This window comes from Syngnathoides biaculeatus, chromosome 6 (assembly GCF_019802595.1).
Source record: "Syngnathoides biaculeatus isolate LvHL_M chromosome 6, ASM1980259v1, whole genome shotgun sequence".
NCBI classification, from domain to species: domain Eukaryota; kingdom Metazoa; phylum Chordata; class Actinopteri; order Syngnathiformes; family Syngnathidae; genus Syngnathoides; species Syngnathoides biaculeatus.
In genome coordinates, this window is record NC_084645.1 from 24,152,698 (window position 1) to 24,171,838 (window position 19,141).

The 19,141-nt window shown below is 42.5% G+C and overlaps 1 protein-coding gene and 1 long non-coding RNA gene across 6 annotated transcripts in view; one reads left to right on the forward strand and one right to left on the reverse strand.

Moving 5' to 3' along the window:
* Positions 1–19,141, reverse strand: part of cspg4 (chondroitin sulfate proteoglycan 4) — a 78,590-nt gene that overhangs the window by 6,567 nt on the left and 52,882 nt on the right. The window contains exons 4-9 of the mRNA XM_061822042.1: positions 18,131–18,319; positions 17,781–18,056; positions 10,960–11,136; positions 3,549–3,747; positions 2,163–2,294; positions 1,589–1,749 (exon numbers count right to left, since the gene is read on the reverse strand). Coding sequence (XP_061678026.1) covers positions 1,589–1,749; positions 2,163–2,294; positions 3,549–3,747; positions 10,960–11,136; positions 17,781–18,056; positions 18,131–18,319 — 1,134 coding nt within the window. The remainder of the gene's footprint in view (positions 1–1,588; positions 1,750–2,162; positions 2,295–3,548; positions 3,748–10,959; positions 11,137–17,780; positions 18,057–18,130; positions 18,320–19,141) is intronic.
* The window catches only part of LOC133501893 (uncharacterized), a 207,149-nt gene continuing 192,961 nt past the window's right edge, over positions 4,954–19,141 (forward strand). For all 5 annotated transcript variants that reach the window (XR_009795308.1, XR_009795311.1, XR_009795310.1 and 2 more), the window contains exons 1-2: positions 4,954–5,341; positions 5,837–5,915. This is a non-coding gene — a long non-coding RNA (uncharacterized LOC133501893). The remainder of the gene's footprint in view (positions 5,342–5,836; positions 5,916–19,141) is intronic.

Consider the following 19,141-nt stretch of genomic DNA (forward strand, 5'->3'; position numbering starts at 1 on the left):
GGCGAGCCGCCTCTCGAGATTGAACATCGGAATGTGGCGGATTGTGTTTATTTTTCTGAGGTCAGCGTGTCCCGAACTCAACTCTTTCTTACACAAACACGTTCAAGTAAAATATCACGTGCACAAACTTCAACAGACCGGAGAACTCAAATAATTCAAAACTCAAAACTTCCCGTTTGTGTTCTTTTTACTTTCCTTTCCTCTCTGGAAGTGATCACTTTGTGTCCATCAATTAATGGACTGCAGGGTGTCGAAGAGTTGATGAATTTACACTACGTATCTAGATAGAATGATAGAAGCCATATCAAGTCCCACCGAGGAGCTCTTGGGAGCCACACCCAGACACGTTTTCTAGCATTTCATCAGTGAGGATGTGCACTTACTTGTCTTCATTTTGTATTTTGCGACATAAATATACGATAAATGTATGACAACCTCGTGACACATTTGGGATGCAACAAGAGCACCGCGTCTTTGAGTGAGTGAAGGCGGTTCAAGAGATTGACTTTGCACATTGACGCCATCTGCTGGTGCTGAGAGGAAACAATTATTGAGGACACTCCATTTACCAATTACTTAATCTAGTCAGGTTTTATCAAAAATGTAGGAACTGGGAAAAATATTTATTTATATTCTGTTTTATCCATCCATCCATCCATCCATTTTCTTAGCTGCTTATCCTCGCAAAGGTCGTGGGGAGTGCTGGAGCATATGCTGGCAATATATAGTGACAGCCTGGGGCAAAACTAGATCGATGCTCTTCGGCTAGACTGCAGATAGTACATAAGTGACTTATGTGACCACTCCATCCATCTATACATCCATCCATTTTCTGAGCCGCTTATCCTCACGAGAGTCATGGGGAGTGCTGGAGCCTATCCCAGCTGTCAACGGGCAAGAGGCGGGGTACATCCTAAACTGGTTGCCAGCCAATCGCAGGGCACAGAGAGACAACTAGTCGCACTCACAATCACACTGAGGAGCAATTTAGAGAGTCCAATTAATTTTTTGCATGTTTTTGGGGTGTGGGAGGAAACCGGAGTGCGAACTGTGAGGCCAACGCTTTCCAGTTGAGCCACCACACCGCATTTTATTCTGCTTTATTCTTAATGTAAATTTTCATACTGTCTATTCGTATGTAGTGCTCTTTTTTTCTGAAAAAAAAAAAGTTGCACCAAAAAATATTTAATTTTGTTGAACACAGGTTAGTACGATTGTAACACTGTTAGCTCCTGATCAGCGGCGCTCATCGATGAGGTGGCGGAGGCTATTTGCGACTGGTGACGTGATCACGCGCCACATACACGCAGCGTAGCCTTTTAAGTGTGACGTCCTTGAGGAAAAATACTTTTATTGTTTTGACAGCCGCTCACGTTTCACTCACACTTTCAGCTTTGCTTTCTCACGTAGAAACCACGCGAGTCACAACGATCCGGCTCAGCCCTGGTCGTCATGGTAATGAAAATCAAACTTCCCATTGGCCAAGCCCGCTCAACAGTCTAACGTCACCAAAGACAGGTTGTGTAAATTGAGCTCTAACCTTTTGACCCTTGGGGTATTTCGACAGAAGCACTCGCGAGGTGCTCACCTGGGTCTGGGAGAACCGACTGATTTCCTCCATTTGGTTTTTGTCGTTGGCCAGGATCAGTCGTCCCAAACGAGGGGGCTGGACCAGCGAGTAGCTGATCTCGTTTCCGTCTTCGTTTGTGACAGCGCCCAGATTGGCGCTCGTGATGGGCTGCCTCGTTCCTGCGGGACCCCCACGCAAACGCACCCGAGGGTTCATTAATCAGCGTAAAATTAACTTGTACACGGTGCAGTTTAGTAGTCTCCAGAGTCAGGTCAGTTTATATTTTATATGATTTTATATTTAAGTGAGGTGCTTATTAGGCAATAAAATGCTCAACAGAGGACTATGAAATCACATTTTGTCGATAAAGCTAATAATAATAAAAGTGTTAATTGCATCTTAATGTATATTATAATAGATACAATAATGATTTTTGATTAGACACCACAGTGAAACTATTTGAATATATCAGAACAATACACTTGAAAATAAAACACAATTAAACCACAATTCTAAAAATATTTACCATGATAAAGGAAAACAAACAAGCGAACGTGGAGTACAGTACAAGATGTGAATGTGGATGTCTCACCTGGAAACACCATGAGCTCCTCTTGCGTTACCATGGTGATGGTGAGGGGCCTGGCCGTGACCACAAATCTGTAGAGGGGAGACGTGTGTTCGCCGTCTGTCACCGTGAAACTGAAACCGCCAGACTCCTCACCTAAAGACACGTGCAAGAGTTGACTTCACACACTTGTTGGATTCATTGTCCTCACTTGTCACTCATATGAAAAATGTACAGGTGTGGTCCACCGGTCATGCCCGCAGATATAAAGTTGCGGGTGTGTGTTCTGTTTGTAATTATGAGTGTACCCCTTTAAGAGCGGAAGGGGGGGGGGGTGTCAGGTAAACTAGGAAGTAGAAGTAGGCTTAGCAGCACCTCGTTTTTTAGAGACCGTGTGCTTCCGTATAGAAAAAAAATCGCATAAAGACATCAGGTTGTGGTTCACTGCGCTGGATCGGTTTTCATGTGCACTGAGAGTGTGCGACAAGTGCGCAATTGCGCAGTGGCGCAGATTAGAGGGAATATTGATACCCCAAAAATAAGCGATGTCTTTCAATATCCATGTATTTCTACTCGTCACGAATTTTACGTGTGAGATTTTTCGTGCGGCGGCACGGTGAGTCAGCTGGTAAATTAGCGTTGGCCTCAAAGTTCTGAGGTCCCGGGTTCGATCCCCGACCTGCCTGTGTGGAGTTTGCATGTTCTCCCCGTGCCTCCGTGGGTTTCCTCCCACATTCCAAAAACATGCAACATTAATTGGACACTCTAAATTGCCCCTAGGCGGCACGGTGGATCAGCTGGTAAAAGCGTTGGCCTCACAGTTCTGAGGTCCCGGGTTCGATCCTGGACCCGCCTGTGTGGAGTTTGCATGTTCTCCCCGTACCTGTGTGGGTTTACTCTGGGCGCTCCGGTTTCCTCACACATCCCAAAAACATGCAACATTAATTGGACACTGTAAATTGACCCTAGGTGTGATTGTGAGTGCCGCTGTTTGTCTGTATTTGCCCTGCGATTGGCTGGGAACCAATTCAGGGTGTACCCTCCCTCCTGCCCGTTGACAGCTGGGTTTGGCTCCAGCACTCCCCACCACCCTCGTGTGGATAAGCAGCAAAGAAAATGGATGGATTTTCCGTGCTCGACTGTGCAGATTCGCGAATGTAATAAGGTTTTAAAAACAGTACTATATAGTAAGTGATAAATAATAAATGTAACAATTACAAGGGAAGACATCAATCGCATACCAAGTGAAACTACCGTTTACATTACATCAGCTATCATTTACCCAACAAGAGGACGTTTCTGTATTTACTGCAAGGATTATTTCAGATTTCACGGGTGCAGCGGCACGGACAATGTTCTTCAATTCTGGAGCGAGCCATACGTAACAATCGGACCTGACGGTGTCCTCACCCTCGTGAATGAAGATGACCTCCCCATTGTCAATTTGGGCCTGCGTGAAATTGAAAGCGGCCTCGTCGGGGAAGTCTTTGAACGCCACCCTGCCGTTGGTCGGCGACTCCACGCTGTAATGCACTTCTTCGGCGGGGCTGTCGGCGTCCTCGGTTTTCAGCATGCTGGACGTGATGTCGGCCTCCTCGCCGGCGAGGACCTGGCGGGAGACCCCGGGAGAAGACTCGGATGAAATGTGCGGAAGGTTCTCAGAGATGGAAAACAAAGCCTTGAAAATAACTCAAGTGTCGAAATATGTAAGATTCTATCTATCTATCTATCTATCTATCTATCTATCTATCTATCTATCTATCTATCTATCTATCTATCTATCTATCTATCTATCTATCTATCTATCTATCTATCTATCTGATAGATATGAAATTATTTGTATGATAGATATAAAAATAATTTCATTTATAACTTCAAATACAGATGATAATGAAACCATTTATTTGATGTTTTAAAAATATTAATATTATTAACATGGGTAATAAAAAAATTATTTACTTACTATTTTGGCTGAATGTTTTTACTGTATATTAAAGTTTGAAAAACATTTCAAATATTTGTAAAACGTTTTGTGAGTATATAAGAAAGTCATGTTTTACTCAATGGAAATAATAGTTTTTAGTATTTGTTTACCGAATGTATTTTGTGGTATTTCATTCCTTTAAAAAGTGTTTAGATACAAAACATTGTACATTGTACAAAATAAGCTGCACAGAAAATGGATGGATGAATGTAGTTATGATTATTATTATGCCTATAAAACAATACATATGCAAATAAATTTAAAGTAACATCAGTAATAATAAAACCAATATTTCTGTTTTTACTTTATATTAAAGTTTGAAAAACATTTAAAATATTTGTAGAACGTTTTGTGAGTATACAGGAAAATCCAATTTTACTCAATGGAAGTAATATTTAGTATTTATTAACCGAATGTATTTTGGGGTATTTTATTCCTTTAAAAAGTGTTTTTATACAAAACATAATATTAATACTCCAACTAGGATAAGCTGCTCAGAAAATGGATGGATGGATGTAGTTATCATGATGATGATTATTATTATCCCTATAAATCAATACATATAAACACGTGCAAATAAATTTAAAGTAATACTAAACATAAAAAGAAAATAAATACAAAAACAGAATAAGCAAGAACAAAAGTTGTACTGTATTTTTATTTTTCTAAAAATATCCGTCGAGGAAATAAGGTCATGCACACTCACACGCACACATTTAATTTTATTTATTTACAAATGTAATTTTATTTAAATTATTATTTTTTTATCAGTTTTTTGTTTCTATTTAACACAGACGAATTCGAATTGAGGCGCGTAATCATGACGTCACCTTGCAATCACCAAAAGCGGCGACAGGTGGCAACATCGATCCGCTCTCTGATCAATAATTGCGCTCATCAGACAGGACGGCTGCGCTTTTACAAATAAACGGATCGATACTTCTTGATCGTAAACGGAATGACGACATAAAACCAATAGGCTGACACGAAATGGATGACATTTCGTCCCACAGACGGTCATGTTAATGCAGCACGCGTTTCAATATTTGGAAAAAAAAAAAAATGAACATGATTGAGGGCTGCTTTCAGTCTTGGAGGTCGCCACGTTATGAAACTTAATTTTCTGAATCTGGACTGGACACACTTTGTTCGAACAGCGAGAAAATAAATGAAAAGAAACTTGAAGAGGTGACCTGACCACGACGGGAACGAGGAAGTGGTGAGCTGGGAGTTTTCTACCCTGTTATATTTAAAAAAAAAAAAAAAAAAAAAAAAAAAAGCGAGTCCTTCAAATAACCGCTTCACCTCTTTGTGTTGATCGATAGAGTTTATTTTTATTTATGTCGCGTAAATTGGTCTTTTTGTGCCCCACCAATGACACCAAGTAACAAGTCGATAAGCTCGAACATGAGCAGCAGAATAAGGGCAGCTATATAATGTTGCCTGCTAAACTAGCCAAAAACATTTGTGAATTCTGAAGTTGTCAAATATGAACAATTTCATAATCCCCCCCCCCCAAGCAACAGGCACTGGGGTACTTCCATGTGGCACAAAATGATTAACTACAGCTGACAAAAACCTATTCTGTTTGAGCTTGTGCTGCCAGATAAGCCCAAAACGATTTTTTTCAAAGAATTTACTTCACACAAAAATATAAATGAATCTGGCCGAACTTGTGTGGATGAGGTAGATTAATTGAGTTTGTCTTAAATAGGTGTACAGCGAAGGTCACGCGTCGCCACTTCTAAAATGGACAGACTGGGAATCAAACCTCAAAAGGCCTTTTGTCACAGGTATGTATCAGTTATTTTGGGTTGTCATTGAATAATTTAACAAAATATGCAGTTAGCTTGCAAGGTAACATTACCTCATTTTCATTCATTCATTCATTCATTCATTCATTCATTCATTCATTCATTCATTCATTTCATTTTCCGCACTAAAAGAACACGTTTGTGCAATAAATCAATGGATCAGACCCTCAATGATCAATCATGTTGACGATATCCGAGTTTCCACTACTTGTACTTTTGAATCGACTCACAGTTTAAATGTAAATATCGATTGGCGTTCCATTTCCCATTGAAACAATTTACTTCACAACAACTTTTTACTGACTGACCCTTGACTATTGTAAAACCCTGCTAAAAATGTTCTATAGAAATTCTATAGAAACGTATAGAACTCTATACAATTTGTACAGAGCAACTTGTTCTATAGAACCTTGGCTGTGATTTTCTATCGAATTTCTGCAGAACAATAGAATTTCTATAGGACTTTGGTTCTAAAGTTCTTTAGAAATTCTCGAGAAATGTTCTATACCAGGAAAAAGATGACTAAAATCATCGTTCAAGCCGTTCACCGTGTTTCCTCAATTGCTCTCTGACGGGCTTGGGAATCATTGTTTTCGTTGCTTGTTTGTGGAAGGAAATTGGATGCAAAACAACACCCCAGGGCTTTAAAAAAAAAAAAAAAATGGTATTCACATATACACAATATAGTTTTTGTGTAATTTCCTCATACTCTCATATTCCCCCCCCCAAAAAAAAAGTTCCCTGTCAATTGACTAGCTATTGTCTTTCGTACTCAGTGGGTTGCTTTCACTGACGTCACATTTTTTGCTGAATTACCCACACACCGCTGTGCGCCGCCATTTAACCTCTCTACCGAACGCGTACCCAGTGTGGAAGTCTCCGGAATGCTCTCGTTATTGTTTGTGTTTTTGTGTCTCGGGACTCAAGTACACAAGAGAGGACTTGCTAACCATCAGAGAGCCTTCTTCTGACTTCGGGGATGAGAATTTTCCGCCGATCGGCGGATTTCCGACTTTTTTTTTTATCGTGCGCCTGGCTCTCGGTGGCGGGCTCCGAGCTGCAAGTTCAGCTTAGTGCTAGCACAAGCACGACTATCATATGCCGTTGTAACTTGCTCGGTAGTGTCAATATTTGCATTTTGCGACATAAACATTAAAACTCAATTGGACAACAGAGTTATACAGTATAACGATCCAATCGTGCTAGTGGTTAATGGAGTTTCACCATTGCCATGTACATGTGTTCTCGGTTCTCAGAAATCGCAGTGTAACTCGTTAGTTAGCCAAGTGATAGCGCGAACTGAGCGACGGTGTGTTTAAAGTTGTACGATGGCGAAAGTGTTAGAAAAAAAGGATGAAGATCGAGCGAGGGCAATTGACGGACATTTTCAGTGTTTTTCCAAATTGGTCATTCTCATCCTTGTGACTTTTTCCCGAGTTGCTAGTCGCTAGCTCTTCAAAACCTCGCGATCCGGTACACATGTCTGGGTGTAAGCGTCTAACGCTTCCGACGAAAGACTTTGGACGTTCTGCGGCTCTGCGCTTCACGGAGACTTGGCTTTGTGGACGATTGCCCGACGATGCCATACCGCTGCCCGGTCTCAACATCCATCGTGTTGATGTGTCGGCGAGCTAAGCTAACAAGCTTAATCGATACTAGTTTCAGAAGGCCAACATTACAGTTAAGACCATTTTTTGGTTAATCACTTGAAAGATTCGAGAATTTTCTTTGTTAAATACTGGATTTGTTTATTCTTTTGTCTTTCTGCCATTGTCATCAAATTTGAAACAAATAATAAAAATTTCACTTTGCTTGTGGTGAACTAATATAGAGGTTTTACTTTTTGAGTTTGCCTCGATATAAAAAAAAAAAAAATAAATTCCACCGCCTTTCGTTTTCCGTGTTAGCATACAGGTAAGTGCTCCTCCTTCGTGATTTCTGCCACATAGAGTAAAAGATCTAGGGGCACGATACTGCGCCTTTGTGACGCAATCCTGAGTCCCATGATGCGTGTATGCCAGGTAGCCTAATAGTCCGTCTGGGGTTGATGTGCTGTCGGTGGGGTCTTCAATAAATGCAGTTAGAAACATAATGTCGTCCACCTTGCGTATGTATGAGTAACGGAGCTCAGGGATAGAAAATGGCCGCCGTTCGAGGCAGCACAACGGGTGAGGTCGCGTGAAAACAACCCACATGGATGTTGTACTGGGGCGGCTCCCACTACCGGACGCAAACTCCTTGTGTTGTTTACATACCAGTACTTGGGCAATAAAGCTGTTTCTGGTTCTGATGACGCACAGTACTTGCGTGTAATTCAGTCCATACGGCTGTCACTACGATTTAATTCACTTTGGATAATTTATCAGACTAGATTTAAAAACAAAACAAAACCTTGTGGTATGATTCTGTAGTGAAACAATGACTGTCAATTGATGTTGTTCATTTTTGCATTTATGAATTTATTTGGGCATATGTACATTTTCTTTAGAGGTTTTTAAAAGAGTTACATTTATTTCATGTTTTTATTTCAAATTCATAAACATCAAATTCATGTTTTTATATGGCCACGGTGGATGAGCTGGTAAAGCATTGCTGGCCTCAGAGTTCCGAAGTCCCGGGTTCAATCCCGGCCCCGCCTGTGTGGAGTTTGCATGTTCTCCCCGTGCCCGCGTGGGTTTTCTCCGGACACTCCGGTTTCCTCACCCATCCCCAAAAACATGCAACATGAATTGGACACTCTAAATTGCCCCTTGGTGTGATTGTGAATCCGGCTGTTTGTCTCTATGTGCCCTGCGATTGGCTGGCGACCAGTTCAGGGTGTACCCCACCCCCTGCCCGTTGACGGCTGGGATTGGCTCCAGCACTCCCCGGGACCCTTGTGAGGATAAGCGGCTAAGAATATGGAAGCATGGTTATTTTTATATACCCTGAGGCTAATTTTAGAAATTATTGTGTGAAATAGGAATGGTTGAGTCATACTAATGCTTAAATTAATCCAGTAAGGAAAAATTGTAGCGCTTGTAGATTGATAACAATAGAAAAATGTATTTTTCTTCCCCCGAAAGCATCCTTTTAAGGTTTTAATTGTACTCAGAATCGCGTGGGATGCCGCGTCTAATCCACTCACGGACTTCATTATATGGCCCAAGTGCTGTCGGTTGACCACACCTGGTGAAACCGCTAATGGACGACATCAGACTTGGTCAAAAGGGCTCAACGGTGAACTGGAACATTTCCTGAGCTGAACCGAAATCAGTCCACATTGTGTGACCTCCGACCTCGCAGGTCACAGGGTGCGGTCAAATCGGCCCGAGCGCCATTCGCCGCGCTATCACGTTACCGCCGCAACAACGTGCCACCGCCGGACGTTTGGCGGCCTCGTCGTCCCATGGCGGACGCTTTGGCGGTTTTTCCCTAAATGCGGGTTGCCGGGGAGACGTGGAACCGCAGGAGGAGGAACGGAACGAGCCGGATGACACGCTTGCTTTCCAGTTGTGGGAGCGGTTTACACATGACTTTCCCCAACACTAGAGGGACTTATGCAAAGTTGGACTGAGGTCAATAGCCAGCCTTTGACTCATTACTTCCTGATATATTTGTGAGGAAAAAAATATGTAAAATAAATAAAACAATCCCTGAAGGAATTCACAATTGGGCAACAAACAGGCGCGACTAGTTGGCCTCATAAATCGGCTGCTGTTGGAAAAGAGAGAGAGCTGTATAACCACTAATTTTGTTGTAAAGTGGCTATATGGAAAAAGTCTACACACCCTTCAGGGTTTTGTGACTTAAAAATGAGATCAAGATAAATCATTACAAAACCGTTTCTACCACTGTTACCTTTAACTTGTATGTGTCAGTTTATTTTTGAATATATTTGTGCTTGAATGCTTTTGATTAACCTCAAGATCAATTTCAGATGTTGTAATTGGCTTTTCCCGATATTTGTTCATTTGTTTTGGTTTTAGGAGAAGCCTGAAGATTTCGGGCTAACCGAATGATGTTTTGGAATATTCATAATTCCTTCTACCTGAGGTCCCATTTCCAAATGGGAAAAAAAAAATATCCCAAATCATGATGCTGCTATTATAATGCACTGTAGGGTCGGTGTTCTTTTGGTTCAGAGCAGTGTTCTGTTTGTGCCAAATACACTTTTTGGATTTATGGCCAGTAAGATCAATTTTGGTTTCATTGGATTCTAACACATTTCCCCACATCTTTTGGAGGTTTTGTAATGTCAACTGGACTTTATTTCGTTGGGCTTTGCGTTTAGTCTGACTTTCCATTTGAATGTGAAGACGTTTACCTCTGAGTCTATTGTGATTTTATTTTAGTGATCTTGGACTTGCTTAAGTTTGTAGAATCCTCATTTTTTATTATCTTGAACCGCTAAAAAAGTACTACTGCAAGCTGTATGTGATGCTAAATGTCTGTGAATGTCATTTGTGTATTGTATTCGAGTATGTTTTATTAACACAAGCTTGGAGTTATACCCCAATTTTGTTGTATTTGCATCATACAATGACCCAAAAAAAAAGGCTTTTTATTTCCTTTTCTACTTTTCGAAATTTCTACTGCTAATACTATTCTGACTCCTATTTTTTTTGGGAAAAAAAAAAAAAAAATCTGTATCTTTTTTCTTTGCAGTCATGGGCACTTCCCGACAAGAGCAAAAGCAATACAATAACTAAATTGCTCTACATTTATTATTTTTACATTGATTCCGAATGATTATTGAAGATGCTTTATTTTTTTCTTTGTCGATGAGGAAATTCTCTTCCAATTTTGCCCGATTCTGGAGGTCAAGTTTCACCGTATTACACCTGATACCGACTTCGAGTTTCATTATATTTGTACGCTTCAAATATTGGAGCATTCCTCCCACTCTAATTGTTCACCGGAGTGGGGGGGAAATACAAGTTCAGCCCATAAAGGTTTTCCCTCTGGCGACATTTCAGCAGTGACTATGTGGAGGATGAGGGAAGCTCTAAGTGACATCGGCAGGAACTTTCCAGAACATTACCTCCAGCCCGGTGTTGCGCATCAGTTTCGGCGGCTCATCATTGACGGGCCAGACAGTCACGGCGACGGTGACGGGAAGGCTGCGTCGGTTGATCTCATAAGCCGAGGCGGAGATAGTGAAGCTGTCCTCGGTGCTCTCGCTGCTGTCATGCACGTAGTAAATGTGTCCGAGTTTGACCTGCAGGGGACAGGAAAGATTGGGATTTTGTCACATTTCACACGGCAGGCGAGCGAAAGCACTGACAGCTGCACGACGATTCGACATTGATTCCATTCCCGAGTCATTTCAAACTAATATTTTCTAAACTCGGCGGCACAGTGGGTCAGCTGGTAAAGCCTTGGCCTCACAGTTCTGAGGACCCCGGGTTCAATCCCGGCTCCGCCTGTATGGAGTTTGCATGTTCTCCCCGTGCCTGTGTGGGTTTTCTCCAGGTACTCCAGTTTCTTCCAACATTCCAAAAACACGCAACATTAACTGGAAACTGTAAATTGCCCCAAGGTGTGATTGTGAATGCAGCTGTTTGTCACTATGTGCCCTGCGATTGGCTGGCAACCGGTTCAGGGTGTACCCCGCCTCCTGCCCTTTGACAGCTGTGATAGGCTCCAGTACTCCCCGTGACCCTTGTGAGGATAAGCGACAGAGAAAATGGATGGATGGATTGTCTAAACTTGGGCAGCACGGTGAGCTAGTGGTAAATATGTGCCTCACAGTTCTGAGATTTAGTTTGAAAGGGCTCTGGACTTTCTATGTGGAGTTAGGATGTTCTCCCCATGTTGATGGTTTTACGAGTTGAATTTTTATTTAATGTTAATATGATAAGAAGGGATTGATCTTGAAATAAAATTGTTAGATTTGTTTTATTGTTGGAAGGAAGTGAATGTGGAATATGGACAAAGCCTTTGACTATGATGTTCGCAGGTGTTATTGTGATCTGCAGTGAAAGCAGGGAGCAGGCGGAGGAAGAATTAGAAAGATGGAGGCACGCACTGGAAAGGAGAGGAATGAAGATTAGCCGAAGTAAAACAGAATATATGTGCGTGAATGTGAGGGGCGGAGGAGGAAGAGTGAAGCTCCAGGATGAAGAGATAGTGAGGGTGGATGACTTCAAATACTTGGGGTCAACAATACAGAGCAATGGAGAGTGTGGTAAGGAAGTGAAGAAACAGGTCCAAGCGGGGTGGAACAGTTGGTGGAAGGTGTCTGGTGTTCTATGTGACAGATCTGCTAGGACGAAGGGCAAAGTTTATTAAACAGTGGTGAGGCCCGCCATGATCTATGTATTAGAGACGGTGGCACTGAAGAAACAACAGGAAGCAGAACTGGAGGTGGCAGAAATGAAGATGTTGAGGTTCTCGCTCGGAGTGAGCAGGTTGGATAGGATTAGAAATGAGCTCATTAGAGGGACAGCCAAAGTTGGATGTTTTGCAGACAAGGTTAGAGAGAGCAGACTTCGATGGTTTGGACAGAGGCGAGAGAGTGAGGAAATTGGTAGGAGAATGGTAGGGATGGAGCTACCATGGAAGAGAGCGAGAGGAAGATCAAAGAAAAGGTTGATGGATGTTGTGAGGGAGGACATGAGGACTGTGGGTGTTGGAGAGGAAGATGGACGGGATAGGCTTAGATGGAAAAAGATGACACCCGTGGCAACCCCTAACGGGACAAGCCGAAAGGAAAAGAAGAGGAGGAATTGTATGTGGGTTTTTGGAGAAGCTGTAGTTTTACTGTCAGCAGTTATTTGTTGTGCTGCACAGAGGCAGAAAGCAATAATGGGCCGGTAATGTCTGGCTGCAAAGGGGACGAGTAATGTCGTCTCAGTGGGTGGAGACCCAAACACAAAGGAATCAGTCATTTGCTGTCAAGTGAGCCGCCATGCAAAGCGCCACCTGCAGCCGGGCCGACTCTCGTCTCCTATATGCATGCCAAAGAAGGGACCGCCACAAGTCGCCTCTCTTTGTCACTCGGCCTTGAAGTCCTGTTCGACGGGAGCCATTTTGACACTTCAGACAGTGATGTGTCGGCCCGCTCGCCGCGGACGACAGTTGTGCATTTATCTCGATAAAAGCCGGTAAAGTGTTTTTCGACGAGAGGAAACGCTTCAGGGAGCGGAACGTGCCAAATGGATCCCATATGACTGGTTGCTCCTGGAATAACAACCCGGGTCATTATTGGAGGGGGGTGGGGCACAGTCGCGAGAGTCAAGTAAGCTGGCTTGTAAGACTGCATTCATGTAAGCAAAAAAAAAAAAAAAATTATCATTTTTTTTCATTATGACTTGACTGCTTTCTCTGTCAATCACTATCACTACATTTATGATAATTATATATAGTCACAGGTCACCATGAAAAAAAAAAATCAGGTACTTGTGTGTTTTTTAATTTATATTTTATCCCTAACTAATTGATGAAAATACACTTCATGCCACAAGATGGCAGCAAAGCGCAGTCCAAATATGAACGTGGTAAAGTAATTGGCGCAAGAAAGCATGTTGAAGTGACACATCTCAATGGAGTGAGAAGATTTGCATGTGAAGGACGGGAAAAGTTTAGCCTGTGACGTTGGCGGACTAAAGAAGAACAAGATAGTTTTGCCGGTGGGGTGTCAATTCCTCAGGGACTAAATCAGTCATTTCCAACCTGCACGGAGCCACGGCACAAATTTTAAAATTGAAAATCGCACAGCACACCAACAAAGAAAAATGTCTCAAAAAGAGGAGACATGAATAGCTGCATGTACTTCTTGCCATCTGATAGATCTTTTATTTGTTCTGTCACTATGACTCATTGCCATAAATAGATGTACGAGGATGCATCATTTATCGTAATTAATTTTTTGAGCATCCATTCATTATCTGAGCAGTTTATCCTCAAAAGGGTTCCGTTGTAATTAAAGGTATTGCATGTGCGAGATGCTTCCGACTTTTATAGTAAATGGTTTGGGGAGGGCGGGACAGGGTGTCAGCCGGTAAAGTGTTGGCCTCACAGTTTTGAGCACCTGGGTTCAATCCCGGATCCGCCTGTGTGTAGTTTGTGCAGGTGACACATTTTGTACTCTTTTCAAATGCGAGGAAAACAATTGAACTACATGAGTCTGCATTAATAACATCATAAAGCTAATTGTTCTTACCGTGGGTTTGTTTTCAGGTATAATTTAATATCACAAACTCACATAAGCCTTTACTACGATCAAAATTTCTTTGTTTCATTATATGTTTGTACTTTGCAAGTTAGCCAGTTAGCAGTGCATTTAGCAAAAATGATAACATTGATTACTCGAGTAAGAGAAAAAATTTTGTATTCAAATAAAATTATGTAATTGACAGGATTTATTCAGCCAGTAAAGCATTGGCCTCAGAGTTCTGACATCCAGGGTTCAAATCCCGTCCCTGAATTGTGTGGAGTGTGCACATTCTCCCCCGTGCCCGTGTGGGTTTTTCTCCGGGCGCTCCCGTTTCCTCCCACATCCCGAAAACATGCAACATTAATTGGACACTCTAAATTGCCCCTAGGTGTGATTGTGAGTCTGACTGTTTGTCTCCATGTGCCCTGCGATTGGCTGGGAACCAGTTGAGGGTGTACCCCGCCTCCTGCCGGTTGACAGCTGGGATAGGCTCCAGCATTCCCGCGACCCTCGTGAGGATAAGGGGCTAAGAAAATGGATGGAAGATTTGGGGAGATGGGTCTTTTCTGTTTTCCAGTCCACAAAGCATGAACCATGCTTAGATGGGATTGGTGTGGAGGAACTTGGCCAACAAACACCTTTGTGATCAACGCCAATCTCTTTGTCTTGTGACCTCACAAACACAAGAAAAAAAAAACAATCAATGGGTACAGAAAATTATTTCGATCCGTAAAATCCTGTCCATTGTCTTCCAAGAAAGAAAGCCATCTAAGGTGTCGCAATACTTTTTGTCCTCACAGTGCATTCCGGATTTAATCCAAACATGACGGAATCAAAGATTTAAGTGAAGGTCTATTGGGGAAGAAAAATAACACGAGCAGGTACGGATTCCATACTGGGAGCTGCCTCATGTGATTTATTCTGCCTTGTTGTGGAGGTTCGTCCATATGAGGCATGCTGTGATATTGTTGGCCCGTACAACCTCAGTGAACCTCAGTGAAGAACATGATCCCTCTCTCTCTCTCTCTCTCTCTCTCTCTCTCTCACACACACATCTATCTGCCAGTGTCCCAGAGAGGAGCTCGGAACTATTCGAATTCTGGCAAATGGTCAAAAATTACAGTTTGGCCCAAGTGCAGTTATTCCTCAATGTGGTGTTCATTTGGGAGTGTGGCAGTAAAAATAAGAAGTGCACACACTGCACACATAAAACATCGCTGAAAGGCGGCGTAATGTGCTTTTTCTGTTATGGTAGATGATATAAATCCTCATGCTGGTCCTCCCTCCATAGAGTTTTTCGTTTGGGGATTTCGTATTTTTTTCGAGAGAGATGCAGGGGCCGGTCTGGCAGCACCAAAGCACGGGCGGTTTGTGCGAACTCCGTTGCATGCTGCCAGTTTATTCTGGCCGCAGGCGCGCAACAATCAGCGTCAGTTTTTCCAGAAGTCAAGCGAAGCAAGGAGATGCGGGCTCGGGCTGGATGCGGGAGCGCCGAAGATATCCGTCTGACGAGCTCAACGATGTGGTCACATTCAGTGTTTGGATTTTTTTTTTTTTTTCTCTACGGTAACTGCTTGTGTTTTTAATATTTTCCTGAAAGTGGTTGGACACACAACACATCGACTTGTGTTCGCTAGTAACCGGCGAATGTTCCATGATGGTGACTCTTCATGGATAAAAAAAAAAACAACAAAAAAACTCTAGAATACATGAATGAAACGACATGTATGAGATGTTCTGACAAACTTGGGTACAGCGGGAAAGTTGCCATCCCTGTTTATTACCGGTGGCTGTGTCCCAATTAGTTACTTGGTGTGTCGTCTACTACAGAGAAATCAAGACCTGCCTTAAATAGAAATTGATTTTTCCCTCAGGAAAGCGTAATTAAATTTGCAAGCACTGAGAAACGAGTCCTTGTAACAATTCTCATTGCAAAGCCTCAGAATGTGATGCAATGTAACGTCTCTAGGATGCGCGCTCCTGATTGGGGATTGTTTTAGGTGAATTAGTTAGAAGTTCGGAAAAGTATCTGCCCTGGAATTTTCCCAAAATGGCTAATAAATTAAGCAGGAAGTTATGGGTCCTTGTGATAAGACTTTTTTTTTTTTGTCCTATTATGGTAGAAATGCCCCCTGAATTCCGTATTGATCCGTGAAAGTGATGTTGGGAGTTTTTTTTTTAACTTTCCAGGGGGTTTTACTGAATGAGTTAATTATCTCAGCTCATAAATTTTGTACTACAGGGAGTCCTGACGGTCTCGACCCAAGATGTTTCGACTTTTCAACGCCCGTCTGCCGTTTTGTCTGACTAATGCTTGTCCGTGTTTGTGCGCCGGGAGCATCTTCGCATATTTTCCCCTCCTTTTTCGACATTATCGCCCCAAAGAAGAATGCCGTGTCTTTTAGCAATGCTTCTGCAGCCAGAAAAAAATCCATTACCATGGAAACGAAGGTCAAGATCATAAAAAGATTGGAGAAAGGTGAAACACCAACACCACCAAGGCTTCAGTCGGTCGACCGTGGTGACACTTATTAACGACAAAGCCCGTATTTTAGCGCATGTGAAGGGTTCCGTTCCTGTTGGATACAATGATCACAAAGTTAGGTTCTGTGATACTTGTCGAGATTGAGGACCAGGTTCCTTCGCAATAGCTAAGCACATTCTCTCCTTCTTCTCTATCCACCTCTCAGCAGTCATGCTAACTACATCATGTTTATTTCAATGCAGTGATTTTTTTTTTTTTTTTTTATACAAAGTATTTTGATGTAAATTCTGACTTTAATGGCGGAATCCGACTTAAGTCTAAATTCGAGTTAAGTCGCTACTGTAGGAACGGATCTCAGTCGTAGACCGAGGACTCCCTGTATATTAAAACATTCGTTACCTAGCCCGTTTGAACGTCATTGCATACCACGAGGCACGAACATAGTCAGTCATACATGCAGTATTATCATGTTAAGCGTTAACCGCAGTATTGAAGTTGACTATGCTGTATAAAATGTAGTCTTAGCATTCCAATAGTCTCATGCTGCATTGTTCATATTCTGGGGAGTAGTACGATTCACTGTCTGCCTTAGTTCTTGCTGTTTCTCTACATTTCTCCAAAGTTGTCTTTTTTTTTTAATTTATCTTTAAATGCCACCTCGATAATATAAATAAAGATGCCCCATCTGTGTTTGCTTACCTAAATGCCGCAACTCATATTTTTGCAGAAATGTTATTTCCAGAAGGGTATCAGGACAATCTTATTTCGATCACAATGAGAGGATGACAAATGGAAGAGGCTCTTAATCTCCATCCATCCATTATCTAAGCCGCTTATCCTCACAGGATCCTTGCAGGAGTGCCGAAAGCTATCCAGCTATCATCAGGCAGTCGGTGGGGTACACCCTCAACTGGTTTCCAGGCAATCACAGGGCATTTAGAAACAGACAACAGCCGCACTCAAAATCACACCTCGGGGCAATTTAGAACCTCCAGCTTGTGCATCTTTTTGGGATGTGGGAGGAAAACGGAGTTCCTGGAGAAAACCCACACAGGCATGGGGAGAACATGGAAACTCAGCACACGCAAGGCCGGTATTTGAAACCCAGTCCTCAGAACTGTGACCCAACGATCTAACGAGTTGTTCCACCGTGCTGCCTCTTAACTTGTTGCAAATTGTAATGCTTGCTCGTCTCCATCATGAAACTTTTATACTGTACCTCTTCCCAGGTAAAATAAGTCAGCTCGTCTCCATCCTGGAAACGGATCTCGCCGTGCTTTGGCGGCTCCTCCACGACGAATTCAATGTTGAAGGATTTGTAGAACGGGTGCGAGATTTGGATGACTTTGTCGTTGATGACCATGCTGAGACCCTCCTTCACGGTCAAATTGAGGGATTGAATGGGGATGATTCGGGGCACAATGTTCACGGTGATGTGCAGGTCCTCCACTGCGGTGAAACCATTGCTGACATCCATGGTAAAGGTGTCAACTCCCTGCAAAGACACAAAAACTCAGGTTTTGCACAGAATTGAAGCCTCAAAAATGACAGGGAATAATAAAAACACACCTGGATGGATGCGGATACGTAAAGGATGCGTCCATGATCAACGTCCTCCTGCGTAAACGAGTGGATGTAGTCGAGGACTGGCGAGTCCGTGCCGTCTGTGCTGTTCGTCAACTTGACCACATGACCGAGGCGAGGCGGTTCTTTGATGGTGAATACCATTTCTGTAGGCAGAATGTCAGCTTGCTCCACCTAATCGAAGCACAAAACCGAACACTATCATCGAGCCTACTGTAGTGAGCGTGGTAACAACTGACAAAATACGAGAAAATAGTCTTCCTCGTCCAGAACAAACCTAATTCATCAAAATAACTATGTGCTTGGCTGTTGTATTCAAACACGAGCTGGGTCGTCTTTCCCGTCAGTAATTCAGGGGGCAAAAAAACATTTTCAACTGCATTAACACGTGCGAGAAATAGGGACATGGGTGTAGACAATGTCAGACATTCACTCGCAGACAGATTTAAGGTCATCCGACTAGACGAAGTTTTTAATCAGCTCCCCGGAGCCACAAGCCAGTTTAGCAGTCATGGCTCTCTTTCACGATATTTCACATCACTACTTTGCATTTTGTAGCATTGTAGGTAACATATGAGATCCACTTCCACAAGCTAAGTCAATACTTTAACTCTGGAAACTAAACTATCAAGGCAGAAAAAAAGAATACATGCTGTTTTTTTCGGTTCAGCTCATCCCTACACTGTACAGTGGATATATAATGTGTACACTGGGTTTTAATATTTGCCATCAAAATTACTCTTCATTAGTCTAAAAGTCAAATTACATAAAATGGGAGCGTGTTTCGACTTGACGGATGATTTGAATCCCATTAGCTGCTTTCCAAATGAACTGCAAGCAGGCCTCTCTTTTACTTAATTACTGTGGGCTTCAGGAGGCTCCCCACAGGATACGCAATGCTCTGTTTTCCACACCTAATAGACTCCAATTTAATACGTAAACTAGATTAAAAGCGGCGACTCTGCCGTCACATTTAGTGCCGCTTTCATCTGGCTG